We start from the raw sequence: 16,653 nt of genomic DNA on the forward strand, positions 1-16,653 counted from the left end.
TAATGCATCTATATGTATTAATTTTTTGAATAATACAAATAAAACTGTTATAACTTATGAAGATCTTTTATTTGTCATATTCCTTTCATTTAATACCTATCACCCTTTTTTGTTTACAAACATGGACATCATCTATATGCTAAAATTTGGGAGGATATCCCATATATTTAAACGATTCTTTATTTGTAAGTGATATTTGATTTTAATATTATTTATAGTAATGAAATTAATAAGATGGTCAGAATGATTCAATATAAATGTTACGTTGATGTAATCATTTTTTATATTGTTATTTAAACCATATAATACCAGTATATTTTATACACATATATGTGAACATTATAATAAACTAACTAAAACATTCTTTCCTTTAAAAAAAATTCATATACATTCATAGAAAAAATAAAATATAACATAAATGGAGAATAAAAATAAGCAGTTTCGTTAAATAAAAATATTCATAAAATGAACGTATTATGATATATATAATTCAATATAACCTTGAGCCCTGATTCCTAAACCATGAACCCTTAAAATCATAATGTTTTGTGTGCGCTATTCTTCTCACCTTGCAATGAGTTCATTTAAATAATTATATAAATTTACTTTTTATTTTTGATTAAGTATTAATTTTTTATAAATTCCGTGCACATTCTTTTCCTTCCATTTCAAATCTACTTATATAACCTTTTTTTACACTTTTTAAAACATTTTACTTATCAAATCCAAAAATGAATAAAGGCTATATTAAGATCGCTTTGCCACTTCTAAGTCTCGCAGGATACACACAAAATGTAACATTTGCAACTGGGCACCCTTCAGATGTTACTATTAACGCCAACCCCTCACGCCAAAAACCATTGTATGAAAATATCGAAAAATATATACATATAATATAAATATCCATAATCATTAAATATTATAAATCCCATTTTATAAATTCATTTCTTTCTTTTTTTTACCCATTAAAAATAATCTCACTTTCACCAATAATATTTCGAATCCAAGATTTGAAGAGTTCCCAGAATTGACATGTGAAGACCTTGATGAAGCTTTAGTAGCATTGGATCACGCAAACGATGCTTCAGAATTTTTAATAAAACTTTCTGAGACAGGTATAGACGATTATTCGACCCATTCTACAAAAAATGGAGATAAAATTATATATTCTAAGAAAATTGGAAATATGGATATTGGAAGACTTCATCTTACGATCCCATCTGCCTCTAACGTATCAAATACCAAACAACACTTAACATATAAAAATAACTTCAGATTAAATAATCATTATTATACATATCCACATTTTTTTTTCATTAGTACTCTAACGTATTAAGGAAACTCTGGGATTTCAATCATAACAAAAAACCCGATGAAAGGTTTATTAATGGTACATAAAAAATAATCAATCAATTTAATATCTGCTTCTCACTATTTACGCATCTTTCAAGTTTACTGTTCTTTACCATTTTTATTAACATTTTCTTATATTCATAATATTTCATTTATATATCCAAAATAATCATTTTTTTAGGAAAGCTTGCTCGTGTATACTGCAATTATTTAATCGTGCTTGAAAAACTTAGCATAGATCCTAATTATACACCCCTCACAAAAAAATATGCTTTAGCCGCAAGAGTTAAAGTAAGGGCATTTTTTTCCATTATTCATGTTATTATACATTAATTTACACAATACATATATTTTTTTATTCGTTAATTTTGTAGCATTCAAATGACACAACTGTAATTCTTTGTCCTTCAAGACCTCTAAATTATCTCGGTCAAAATGATGGTGAACCTAATATGAATGAAATATTAGAAAATACACAATCAATCCAAACTGACATTGATCCTGAGGAAGCATTAACCAAATTAAGTGCTAACGTAGCCGGATTTGTAGTTAAAAAAGGGGAAGATAACGTTCAAGTTACTTATATCAATGCTGTAAGCGATCTCAACAAATATTCATTTTTTTCGCATTTTAACATTTATCGACAATCTACTTTATAACTCATATATTTTATGATATTCACACACAAAATATTGACATATTTTATTTATCCATTTTTTTCGTAGATTTATGATGCTGGAAATTCTACCGACTTTGACAACGATAAAAGAGAAAGAGAACTTGCATATACAAATATCCTAAGCTTACCACAACGCATTTGATATTGTAATCGATATTTTAATCAAATTAATTTATCTTTACATATAATACCTATTTAAATTACCATCGCAAAATTTTGACCGATTTAAAAATTATTGTTTAGTATGTAATTTCTCCTTCCGTTTGAATTCAAATATATTCAATGTATTCAATTTTGTGATGAAATCAATGCTATAATTCAATTACATTTCCTCTATGATTGTCCTTTATATTAGTTCGATCATTTTTTTTACGTTAAAAATTAGTGTTCCGTACTTTTATTATTATCATAAAACTTTTTAATAATTGTATATCAATATACTTATCATTTACTTTTATCCACTCAAATAATCAATATAATATGAATATAACTTAAATATGTATCCATATTTTTTTTATCCATTTTTAATTATAATGTAAACAATCTATTAAAACACATTTTATTATAATGTTATACCTTCACATATAAGACATATTCTATTTAAGGTACGAATCATATATTAAATTCAAATAACTCTCCCATCAAATAAATCAAATGTCTTTATATTGTGGTATGTATACACCAATCGAACCATATAATCCGATTAACACTTATTATATAATAATAAATTATGATACAGTTAATAAGACCACTTAAATATATTTACCACGAATTTAACAATCAAATATAAAAAGTCCATAGTTCAACATATTTAACATTAAGTTATATTAACATGAAATTCAATTCTTATAATTTATCAAAATATATTTCTTTATTCGTTTCCTTTCATCCCTATTTTTTCTTACATATTTAGACTTAATTTAAATCTTAAAAACTCCAACTTATCCTATACATATTTTTAATAACTTATTTTCTATATATATTTAAAACAATTCCTTAAACTAATAAATATTATAAAATCATTCAAAATTAAATACAATACTTAACCCTGACCCACAACATAAAAACTATATAAAAATTGTGCAAAAATTACTTCCTAATAGACAATTTCCTAAAATATATAAATCATTATTACTATTCCTGAAATAGTCACTACTCTTCGAATAATATATTAATGATTCATTCTCTTCTTTATATTTTTTAGCTTTTCTCTTACATGTTGTTTTTGAGCTCTTTTCCGTAATACAAATAACGAACCCTAATATAAAATGTTAAGAAGTGTACGATTTTTTTGTTAACGTTTGCATATATTTAATGAAAATAATTTTTAAATTTCTTATTATTTACCTTATAAAAAATTCCCAAAATGATTGTTATTGCACTAAATATTGATAAAGCTAGAATTAATTTTTTTACCATCGACAAGCTTGATGATGTAACATCAGAATTTTGTACAGAACCATGTACAGAACCATGTTCAGAATGGTCTTCAGAACTTTGTATGTGATGTTGTGTTGTTTTTATCGATGGAAGCGATGGAATATCCACGCAATTAATATCATCATATTCATCTTTAAAATTATCATAATCTGTTGATAAAGTAGACCATACTTGACTATATGAAGTGTTTCTAGTAGCACTAGAATTTTCATTAAGTTCTTTAAATTTGCCAACAATTTTATTTGCATATTCCAAATAGTTCGTGCATTCTAGTTTGCCATCATTAAGTTCATCATGCATTTTACATAATAATTTAAATGCTTCATAAAATTTAGATATATCTTTAATATCAATATTCGAAAAATCCATATTTTTAAATATGATTTCCTTAAAATTATTATATCTCATTTTTCCTTTTAATTTATTACTACAACCATTATCACCATTTGTACAATTAGTATAATGCGTATTATTTTCTATATGATTAGTATAAAAATCTTTTAATGCGGTGATTTTGCCATCTTTCTTTAGGTTTAACATATAATTTAACCATATCATAATATATATAATAAACGCTTCAACCTGTTCATTCCTTAAATCATCAATCCCTTTAGTAATATTTTCATTGAGCAACCATAAGCATGCAGCATTTATTTTATCGAGCTCAGTAATGCATTCGTTGTGTCCTGAATTCCCATTAGGGCAGTAATACTTAATATTCTCATTTTTATTAAAATCGACTGATGCATGTCTTTTTAATTCATCGGGTAAGCTTTTTTTTAACTCATCAAACTTTTCACACTAAAAAAACATTTAAAAAAGTATAATAAAAATATATGTTAATGAAATTTATAGATTATATAATATCGAAAAATACAAGGAAAGGTAAACTTTATTAAAAAATGGATATACCAGGGGGTAATCCATTGTGATTTTATTTTGTTTGTAATATGTAAATTATGTAACATAATATTGTTTTATATATTTTACGCTTAATAAATGACAAAATAACTGAAGTCTAATATAAAATCGTTTGTGTTTAAATTAATTCCTATCATTTTTAATATTAATTTAAAGGTAATTTGGAACAATATAATAGTTTTATGGAACTTAAATTCCCATAAATTAAGGTTATTTTCTGCATTATAGGTTATATGTATATAAGTTTACACATAAAATTACTATCCTTAATAACCCTCATATGGGCATTATTATAAAAATTAAAGCGACTTTGTAACGAATTAAAAATATATCATCTTATACACATGCTTTAATATATAAAATAAACAACATCATATCTTTTGTTTTAATAAATGGTGTCTCAAAGTTAATATACTGAAAAAATCGAAACAATTAAGAAATCCATTATTACTATAATGTTTAAAAGTATATAAATAGTAATTTTTTAAAATATATTAAATATTTACATGATTGTTTCTTATAATATATAATATAGTTTTTTCTAAAATTATAGTATCTTCAAATTAAGTTACATGTTCCATTTTCTATGCAAATTACATAAATTCATATTATTTGTATTTAATATAGATAAATTAAAAAGTAATTTTAATGCTTTAAATAACTTTATTTTTATTCCTACATATCCCAATTTAGATGTATTCTCTGTTGGGTAATTTTATTATATATTTTCCCATCTTTTCCATTCTTTAAAACAACAATTAGGACCGAACCCGTATTTATAAGCTTAAATAAGTCTTTGAATCTATATTATTTTTAAAATAATACATAGTAAATGTTAAACATTTATTATGCCTTTCTATTAATATTAAATATATATAACACAAATAAGTATTGATGTAAATTTTAAAGTATAATAGAAAACTATGTGTATTAGATTCTTATATTGCCCTTTAAGAGGAGAGAGATAAGATATATTTGCTCTTTTAATATATATATTTAGATAAATATGTGTTAAATGTTTTCATAGCTCATTCTTATATTATATATTTATTGTTATAGTTATCAATGTATATACATTAAAATAATTCGTTAAATTTTATATATTTTATTAATTATATGGTAAAATAATACTATTTAAGATTAAAAAATGGTGATTCATTAAACAATGATAATATAATATGTGTTATTAAAATGGCATTTGAGATTAATTAGTCTTTAACATTTTCTCCATTGCCCATATTTTTAAAATATAAAACTACAAATCCCAAATTGGATCTTTAACAAAATATATAACATTGATACGTTTATAATGTATTATTCTGTGTCTTTTCGATAAGATTCATATATAATTATATAAAGATTTTACAATATAACAATATTTCAATATTAGTTATTGGTAGAGTATTTTATTAGATGTATAGTCATATAATAATAATGCTATTCTATCTATCAAACTATAACATTATATTTTATTAATATGCTTATGTTTTTTCTTTTAACTATTTTAAAATATAATTTATTTATACCTCAAAACTATAATGTTTAAAATTAATAGTAATTAATCTATTACTATACCTTATGATAAATAAATTAACGTATATAATGCAACTTCTATTAATACAAAAGAATGGTAGCTACAATTAAAACTTCAAAAAATGTTAAGAGCATAATAATATTTTATAGACAATGTTATATTGTTGAACCTCGATCAATATACCATACGTCTATATTTTATGATTATCTGTTATATATTAGTAGTGTGTTTAATTAACATGAAGGTATATTATAATGTAGACAATTGTTCCAAATGAATAGAATTATACTCTGATATATAAAATTATTATACTGTTCGGTTATTAAAATATAATTTAAATTCAAATAAATATGATACAAATAAATATGATACAAATAATAAGTTTTAACAAATAAAAAACATGTTGTATTATACATAATTTGATATAACCATAGATTAAACAAATTTATATAATAGACAAATATGATATAGCATAATATGAATTCACATATAATCAATATCTATATTAATATATACAATATAGACATTTTTTTTAATTATATTAAATCAGAATGAACACTTATTATACTTTATGAAAAAATGTAATGGGACCCTTTTCATATTAATGGAAGTACCCTTTGCGGTTGCATATTTGGACTTCTCATTATTAAACATACAGAATGAAACATATATTTAATTAGTATTCAAATTATAAAAAATTAAGTGCAATATAACACTTAACCCTAAACATGGGTTCCACAACATAAAAACTATATAACAATTATGCAAAATTATTTCCAAATAAACAGCTTCTTAGCATATATCAATCATTATTACTATTCCTGAAATAGTCATTACTCTTCGAATCATATATCAATTAACCATTTTCTTCTTAATGATTTTAGCTTTCTTCTTAAACGTTTTTTAACTTTTTTCCGAAATCCAAATAACGAATACTAATATAAAATGTTAAGAAGTAAATGATTTTTTTGTTAATGTTTGCATATATATAATGTTTTTTTTTATTTCCTTATTATTTACCTTATAAGAAACTCCCAATAAAATTGATAATGCAACAAATATAATTGCAATTTTAATTAGTGTATTTTTTGTTACTGAGCTTCGTGGACAAGCTACAAGTGATGGAACATAACCACACTTATCACTATTATATTTCTCTTTAAATTTATCATAATCATTTGATAAACTATACCATAGTTGTGAATAAGAACTTCCTTTAGTAATATCCAAAGTATTTTTAACTTTTTCACATTTTTCAAAAAATTCTCCAGCATTTTCTAAACATGGCATGCATGGTTTATTGTTTTCATAATGTTCTCTATACATTTTACATAATGATTTAAATGGATCATAAAAATTAGATATATCTTTAATATTCATATTCATCGATTTTATTTTTTTTTCTATAACATCCTTATTAATCTTATCACCAGCAGTTATATGCTTATCATAATAACTATTTTTTTTTATATTTTCATTATAAAAATCGTATAATTTGGTGGTTCCATTTTCTGTTTTTTGATTTAGTTTATAACTTAACCATAAAATAGCATATTCAGCAAGTTTATCACTCTCTATTTTTTCATTATTATCAATACCCTCAAACAATTTTAGTAATGCTAAAAAACCAGAACAAACTCTTTTTTCATCAGTATCACAGTTACTATCAGGGCAATAATAATCAAAATGACTAATAGAATTATATCCTTTCGAGTTCTTCGGATCATCAACATAATTATCAATCGCACTAATTATATCACACTACGAATATATTTTACGAATTAAACAAAAAATGTATTAATATAAATGTTACCAAAATTAAAATTAATATAATTTATAGGAATGCAACATACGAATAATATAAGAAAAAATATATATACCACTCTATAAGACATAATGAAATTCTGTTATAATTTGGAGATTATGCGGGGTGATGTTGTTTATATATATTGCATAGAATATATGGTATATTTACTCAAGATATTTACATATCAATTATCTTTCGTTGAACATATTATTATTTTTAACTTCATGTAAAATAATAATATATTAATATTACTAAAATATTATACTCATTTTATGGCACTTAGCTAAATAACCTTAAATAGAAGGTTGCTTATACACTTTTGCCATATATATGATGCATTTTATACAAAAAATACTATTATTACTAACATTTGGTATACATTTATTATAAAAATGGATATACTTTTATAATGAATCTAAAAAATGTATACTTATACATATGCTTTAATACAGAACATAAACAACGTCCTAAAACATAGATACTGCACACATATAAAAAATTAAGAAAGCTATTATTAGAATCCTTAAAGTATATAAATAGTCATTTTTTAAAATATATTAAATATTTACATGATTGTTTCTTATAATATATAATATGCTTTTTTCTAAAATTATAGCATTCTCAAATTTAGTTACATGCACCGTTTTCTATGCATATTATATAAATTTATATTATTTGTATTTAATATAGATAAATTAAAAAATAATTTTAATGCGTTAAATAACTTGATTTTTATTTCTACATATCCCAATTTAGATGTATTCTCTGTTGGGTAATTTTATTATATATTTTCCCATCTTTTCCATTCTTTAAAACAACAATCAGCACTGAACCCGTATTTATAAGCCTAAATAAGCCTTTGAATGTAGATTTATTTTAAAATAATACATAGTAAATATTAAATATATAACATATAAATACCTACTGATGAAATTTTAAAGTATAATAGAAAACTATATATATTAGGTTTTTATATTACCCTTTAGTAGGAGAGAGATAAGATATATTAGCTCTTAATATATAAATTTATGTAAATATTCGTACATTTTATGGATTGTCCATTTTTATCTTATATATTATATTTTTATAGTTATTAATGCATATACATTCAAATAATTTATTAAAAATTGTATATTTTATTAATTCGATGATACAGTAATGTTGTTTGTAATTAAATACGATTCATTAAACATTGACAAAATCACATTTAACGTTAATTAGTCTTTAACCTTTTCTCCATTGCCCATATTTTTATAATATAAAACCATATATCCCAAAGTGGATCTTTAACAAAATATATAACATTGATACCTTTATAATGCATTATTATGTCTTTTCGATAATATTAATGCTTAATTATATGAAGGTTTCACAATGAAATAACATTTCAATATTAATTTATATGTATAAGCATATAATAATAATGCATTTTGTCTATCATATTATTTATAATTACTAGAACTATAACATTAAATTTTATTAATATACTTATATTTTTTCAATTTACCATTTATAATATATTTCCAATTTATATATACACCATATCATTAAAACTTACAAATTAATAGTGATTAATCTACTATTATACCTTTATGAAAATAAATTAAAGCGTACAAATAAACTTCTATTAATACAAGAAGAGAATAGTAACTACAATTAAAACTTCAAAAATGTTAGAAGCATACTAATATCTATAGACAACGTTATATTACCGATATATATCAACCTATATTTTATCAATATCTATTATATGTCCATAATGTCATTAATTAACACTAACAATATGCTCATATAATGCACGGGAATATTCAAAATTATAACTTTTACTAAATAAATCTGTTCACCAAACAAAGAAATGCACTGTATATTATAATGTGGATAATTCAATATAGCCCCTGATTAACAAGTTTCATATAATAGACAATTATCATATACCATAATATCACTTCATATATAACCAATATTTATATATCTAATATACAATTTTAATAATTTTAATCATTTTAAATCTATATATTATACTTTATCAAAAAAATATTATCACCGATTTCATATTAATCACACTACCCCCTTTTTCCTTCTATATTTACACATCATCTCCAGATTAAACATACACAATCATAAATATATTTAATTTAAAAATTTAATCATAAATATATTTAATTATAAAAATTTAATCATAAATATATTTAATTATAAAAAATGTAATTACATTATCCCAGAACCATAAACAATCAACCATCAATCATAAGCATAACCTTGATCCATAAACATAATTTTCCCCATAAAAAATTAACACCCACCCATTAAGAATATTATAATTAAAAAACAAATTAATTACATTATATATTCTTGACTTTGCAACTTTATGCTTCAATATTTTATTTCATATTTTATTTCATGTTTTATTTCATATTTTACTTCATATTTTATTTGTATCTTTTTTAACTTTATAATACTATGCTTTGTTATTAAAAGGAAAATTATAATTTGTATTCATTTACAAAAAATATAGCCATCAATATTGCTACCAATAAATAATTTTTATAAAATTAACAATTTTGCTAGAAAAATGTTAAGTAAAATTTGTATTCAAATTGATAAAAAAATCACAGATTGTTTGATTCTCATAATATAAATTTTATCATACTACTATTATGATGAGGTGAAAAATGTTGTTATAGTAGTATTAGTAATATATAGAATTAACGGGATTTTTCATATTAAATTAATTGTTTAATATAATATTTATAGTACTATGATCTTTTATTTATTAATGTAAGTATATGTATTTCCATACGTAATGAACTGTTCTATAAATTTTAAATTGAGTTTAATCAATTATAAAATTTGTTTATTAATAATGCTATATATTAAAAATATCACTTATATAATTAAAGTTATTTATTTTTAGATATTATGATATTGTGAATCATTACATTTCTGATATTCATTATTTATGAAAGATTCTGTTATTAATGTTGTTTTGTGGTTGAATTATTTAAATAAAACATATATTAAACTTATCAATCTGATAAAAGTACCCAAATTTGTTGTTTAAATAATAATTTGTATTTTTTAAAATAAATATTTGTTTTTTATGCTTTATTGGAAAAAATGATTAGCTTCAATTTTAATTATACTTGTACATATTTACGAGTTGTTAATTTTTAATTAAAAAAATACTAGTATATATTTTAATATTTTGTTTGTAAAGTTCCAAAATGAATAAGTTTTATATTCAAATTTTTTTTTTTCTTTTAACCATCTCCCTATGTGTAAATAATAAAACCCTTGCAACGGAGCTTTCTCCAAAAACATATACAAAATACAAATCAAAAAAATTTACAATATTCAAATCAAAAAAATTTACAATATTCAATTCAAAAAAATATTATCCTGTGTAAGAAAATACAACAATATATATAATATATATTTCATTATGAAAATATTAAATGTGTACGTCTTTGCAACAATGTTACAAATACAATAACTTTTGTACACATTAAAAATATGTTCATTTTTAGCAATGATAATACAGAAGAAATATATCAAAAAAACAAGCACCTATTATATACCGATCCCGAAGAAACTAGAAATGCGTGCAGATTTATGAATGACGCTTTAAAACAATTAGAACATCATGCTACAAGTAAAGATGGTTATAAAAGGTGTTGTGCAAATCCTTATCGAAATATAATTTTTTATAAAAAAAAGCATCGAGGTCATACAATTGTTGAAAAAATTCATTATACAATTTATGATCCGAATCAGGTATCAATTAACGAACAACATCAAAAGTTATAAACCAAATTGAAATTAAAAAATTATTATAATTTATATACATATATTTCTCTTTACTTCCATTAGTATAATGAACTAGTAAACCAGTTATGGGATCCAGATAGTAACTTATTATTAAATAAATTCTCTGTTAAAAGTATACAAAACATAAATAATTACCCAAATTAACATATTATTGTTACTATTTATTCGAAATTTTATGATTTATTATTGATATATTATACTATTTATCCTTTCCAACATCTTCAAACTCATCATATTTTAATTATATCTATGAAATTTTATAATATGTTTTTTAGAAAAAATTGTCCGTATGTACACTCCAAATTTAGTAATGATACAACAACGTTGGAAAAAATGGCCATGGTCTCGTGAGAAATATTTTTATGCTATAGCTGCAAAATATAAAGTAAGCAAAGCTTTCTTCTTCTATTTCGTTATAAATCATATTTTTCGTATTATTCAAATACACTTTTATTAATTTTGTAGATATCACAAAACAAAACTATGATTGTCATGGCTTCAGCAAATATAATTGATCACAACCGTAAAAATAAAAAATATTTTGAAAATAAAATAGTAGAAAGTGCAAATTTATTTCAAGCTGAAATTGATTCTGAAGATGATATTAGAAATGGAAAATTAAAAAAAATGTTTGTTAACTTAAGTGGATACATTATTGAAAAAAGAAACAAACATACTTATATCACATGTGTCGACTCTGTAAACGGTATACATATTTTAATAATATAATAATTTATTTCAACAATTGTTAAAAAAAATATGGTTTTAAATAATTGTACATATTTATAATTTGAAACAAATTTTAAAATTTTATATAATTATCCATTTGTGTTTTTTTTCTTAGAATGATGAACATGGTTCCATTTAACAAAAATGTATTATTGGAAAACCTTTAGATTACTTTTTCCCTCATAAATAAACATATTTTTCACCAACGTATATTAGAGAATTTTTGTTAATAAAACGATTTATTTTCATGAATGGTATTTATTTAAATTACCATCATAACATATTTTTTTGTTTTATGATTGTTTTGTTCTTGTCTGTTATTTGTTTATGTCTTTTAATATTATAATGCATCTATATGTATTAATTTTTTGAATAATACAAATAAAACTGTTATAACTTATGAAGATCTTTCATTTAATACTTATCACCCTTTTTTGTTTACAAACATGGACATCATCTATAGGCTAAAATTTGGGGGGATATCCCATATATTTAAACGATTCTGTATTCCAAATACTATCATCACTTATTCTTTATTTGTAAGTGATATTTGATTTTAATATTATTTATAGTAATGAAATTAATGAAGTGATCAGATGATTCAATACAAATGTTAAATTATGTGTAATATTTTTTTATATTGTTATTTAAACCATAAAATACCAATATATTTTATACACATATATGTGAACATTATAATAAACCAACTAAAACATTCTTTCCTTTAAAAAAAATTCATATACATTCATAGAAAAAATAAAATATAACATAAACGTAGAATGAAAATAAGCAGTTTCGTTAAATAAAAATATTCATAACATGACCATTTTATGATATATATAATTCAATATAACCCTAAACCTTTAAAACAATTCCTTAAACTAATAAATATTATAAAATTATTCAAATTAAATACAATATAATACTTAACCCTAATTCACAACATAAAAACTATATAAAAATTGTGCAAAGGCATACAAAAATTTAATAAATATACATATATAACTTTATATTTAATTGGTTATATTATTCAATTATTCTTATAAACCCCAAAATTATGGTCAAAAATTACTTCCAAATAGCCAGTTTCTTAAATATATCAATCATTGTTACTATTCCTGAAATAGTCAATACTCTTCGAATAATATATTAATGATTCATTCTCTTCTTTATATTTTTTAGTTTTTCTCTTAAATATTCTTTTTGAGCTCTTTTCCGTAATACAAATAACGAACACTAATATAAAATGTTAAGAAGTGTACGATTTTTTTGTTAACGTTTGCATATATTTAATGAAAATAATTTTTAAATTTCTTATTATTTACCTTAAAAAAAATTCCCAAAAAGATTGATATTGTACTGAATATTAATAAAGCTAGAATTAATTTTTTTACTATCGAGAAGCTTGGTGTATCATTACAAATTTTTTCAGAACTTTGCATACCACTTTCTTCTGTTTCTGACGATGTAAGGGATGGAATATCGTTACAATCAACGCCATTACTATCACAAAAAATTGTTAAATTATTATAATCATTTAATAATGTAGACAATACTTGATAATAGCCTTCATCTTTAGTATTATTAGGATCGTTAAGTTCATTATATTTTTCAACAAATTTACTAGCATTTTCTAAATATTTCTTATTTTGTGTGTCTTTTGCATTAATTTCAGTATATATGTTACATAATAATTTAAATGCATCATAAATTTTAGACATATTTCCAATATTAGTACTCAACAATCCCGTTCTTTTACCTATGATTTCCTTATAATTTGTATATCCCGTATTACCATTTAATTGGCTACTACAATCTACACCACCTTGTTTACAACTAGTATAATGCGTATTATTTTCTATATGTTTATTGTAAAAATCATTTAGATTGTTGATTCCGCCATATGTATTTTGATTTAGTTTATAACTTAACCATATGATAATGTATTCAACTGTATTGATATTTTTTTTTTTTTTTTCCAAAAACAATTGCTCAAACAACCATAAACATCCAGCCTTAATTTTATCGATATCTGTCTTACATTCTGCTTTCTCTGATGCTACATTAGAGCAGTAATACTTAATGTTCCCTAAATTATTAATATCATTAGTTGTAGAATTGCTTGAGTCATCGGGTAAATATTTTCTCAATGTATCAAACTGTTCACACTAAGAAAACATTTAAAAAAGTATAATAAAAATATATCTTAATGAAATTCTTATAAAATAAAATTTAATGAAATTTATAGATTATATAATATCGACAAATACAATGAAAAGCAAATTTTATTAAAAAATGCAGATACCAGGTCATAATCCATTGTAATTTTATTTTGTTTATAATATGTAGATTATGTAACATCATATTATTTTATATTTTTTACGTTTAATAAATGACAAAATGATTGAACTATAATATAAAACTATCTGTAATTGATCATGTTATTATAATTTTTAATATTAATTTAAAGATAATATGGAACAATATAATAACTTTACGGTAGTTAGATAAATTATCGTGGTTTGAGGATGTTTAATACATGTTTTACCATATGCGTATAGATACAATTTTACATAAATTGTTATCCTTAATAACACTCATATGAGCATTATTATAAAAATTAAATCAACAATGTAACGAGTTAAAAATACATCTCTTTACACATGCTTTAATATGGAAAATAACCAACGTCATATCTTTTGTTTTAATATACTGAAAAAATCGAAACAATTAAAAAATCCATTATTACTATAATCCTTAAAGTATATAAATAATTATTTTTTTAAATATATTAAATACGTATATACCATGTTTTATTCAAATTATTGTATTTTTAAAATAAATTACATTTTTCCCTTTTTTAATTGCATATACTTAAATTTATATTGTTTTTATTTAATATATATCCATTCCAATTATAGTTAACATTTCCAATAACTTATTTTTATTCTTACACATTCCGTTTTAGAAATATACTTTATTGGGTAATTTTATAATATATTTTGTCATCCTTTCCTTAAAACAAATATTAGCACTGAACCTATATTTATAAGCTTAAATAAGTTTTTATATGTAGATTGTTTTTAAAATAATACTTAGTAAATATTAAATATATATACCTACTGATGATATTTTAAAGTATAATATAAAACTATGTTTAATTAGGTTCTTATATTGCACTTTAATAGGAGAGAGATAAGATATATTAGCTCTTTAATATATATATTTCGCTAAATATTATACATAATTTTATCTTATATATTCTACTGTTATAGTTAATGTATATCGTTCAAATAATTTATTAAAAATTCTATATTTTATGAATTCTATGGTAAAACAACGACAATATAATATGCGTTAATATGGAATAATAAAATGATATTTAACATAATTGAGTCTTTAACAGTTTCTTTATTTATCTATTTTTTTTGAATATAAAACCACATATTCAAAATTGAACCTTTAACAAAAACATAACATTAATACCCTTATAATGTATTATTATTTGCCTTCTCTATAAAATTAATATCAGTATTAATTATAAGAAGGTTTCACAATATAACAATATTTCAATATTAGTTATTGAATAATATTTTACCAGTTTATATGTATAGGTATATAATATTACGTTATTCTATTTATCATATTATTTATAATTATTAAAACAAAATATGATAAAAAATTTATTAATATACTTATATTTTATTTTTTAACAATTCTAAATGTAATATATTTATACTTAAAAACTATAAAGATTAAAAATTAAAGTGACTAATATAATATTATACCTTTATGGTAAATAAATTAATGTATATATAAGTATCTCTATTGTTTGAATTTAAAACATTAGCATAAAATGATACTATACATAATTGTTATTTTAAAGGATAGTATACATATATCTATAATTTAATTTTTTATTAATATGCATATTTTTATGTATTACAAAAAATGTTAGAACCATAACAATCTTTTATAGACTATGTTACGTTGTCGATTCTCGATCGATATTTATGAATCTATATTTTATGTTTATCTATTATTACAGTTCAGTTGTATAACATGATTTAAATTAAAATAAATATGATACAAATCATAAGTTTTACTAAATAAAATTTTCATTAAATAAAGAAACATATTATGATACGCATAATTCAATGTATCTCTGGGTTATCACGACTTATATAATAGGAAATTATGATATACCATAATATGAATTCATATATAATCAATATCTATATTAATATATGCAATATAGACATTTTATTTTAATCATATTAAATCGGCATAAACACACAATTGTATATATTATACTTTATGGGGAAATTGGTATTGATCCCTTTCATGTTAGATTATTCCCCT

The 16,653-nt window shown here is 21.6% G+C and overlaps 5 protein-coding genes across 5 annotated transcripts; 2 read left to right on the top strand and 3 right to left on the bottom strand.

Annotated features, from left to right (window-relative positions):
* Positions 1-731: 731 nt before the first annotated feature.
* Positions 732-2,174, top strand: PY17X_0900035 (fam-a protein; the record flags this gene model as incomplete). The annotated part of the gene is made up of 6 exons (XM_034637527.1): positions 732-862; positions 1,009-1,231; positions 1,321-1,390; positions 1,535-1,644; positions 1,728-1,946; positions 2,079-2,174. The coding sequence occupies 6 exons, from the start codon at positions 732-734 to the stop codon at positions 2,172-2,174; spliced, it is 849 nt and encodes a 282-aa protein (XP_034493482.1).
* A 1,029-nt stretch (positions 2,175-3,203) lies between these two features.
* On the bottom strand, positions 3,204-4,399 carry PY17X_0900039 (uncharacterized protein; the record flags this gene model as incomplete). The annotated part of the gene is made up of 3 exons (XM_723002.3): positions 3,204-3,290; positions 3,380-4,273; positions 4,385-4,399. 3 exons carry the CDS (start codon positions 4,397-4,399, stop codon positions 3,204-3,206), a joined length of 996 nt encoding a protein of 331 aa, XP_728095.3.
* A 2,373-nt stretch (positions 4,400-6,772) lies between these two features.
* On the bottom strand, positions 6,773-7,822 carry PY17X_0900043 (PIR protein; the record flags this gene model as incomplete). Its single annotated transcript, XM_022955572.1, has 3 exons — positions 6,773-6,862; positions 6,948-7,688; positions 7,808-7,822. 3 exons carry the CDS (start codon positions 7,820-7,822, stop codon positions 6,773-6,775), a joined length of 846 nt encoding a protein of 281 aa, XP_022810879.1.
* Positions 7,823-10,958: 3,136 nt separating this feature from the next.
* On the top strand, positions 10,959-12,430 carry PY17X_0900045 (fam-a protein; the record flags this gene model as incomplete). The annotated part of the gene is made up of 6 exons (XM_034637528.1): positions 10,959-11,137; positions 11,262-11,508; positions 11,605-11,674; positions 11,838-11,947; positions 12,028-12,261; positions 12,407-12,430. The coding sequence occupies 6 exons, from the start codon at positions 10,959-10,961 to the stop codon at positions 12,428-12,430; spliced, it is 864 nt and encodes a 287-aa protein (XP_034493483.1).
* Positions 12,431-13,440: 1,010 nt separating this feature from the next.
* PY17X_0900047 (uncharacterized protein) lies at positions 13,441-14,611 on the bottom strand (the record flags this gene model as incomplete). Its single annotated transcript, XM_725698.1, has 3 exons — positions 13,441-13,527; positions 13,617-14,459; positions 14,597-14,611. 3 exons carry the CDS (start codon positions 14,609-14,611, stop codon positions 13,441-13,443), a joined length of 945 nt encoding a protein of 314 aa, XP_730791.1.
* Between the last annotated feature and the right edge of the window lie 2,042 nt (positions 14,612-16,653).

This window comes from Plasmodium yoelii, assembly GCF_900002385.2.
Source record: "Plasmodium yoelii strain 17X genome assembly, chromosome: 9".
Taxonomy (NCBI): Eukaryota; Apicomplexa; class Aconoidasida; order Haemosporida; family Plasmodiidae; genus Plasmodium; species Plasmodium yoelii.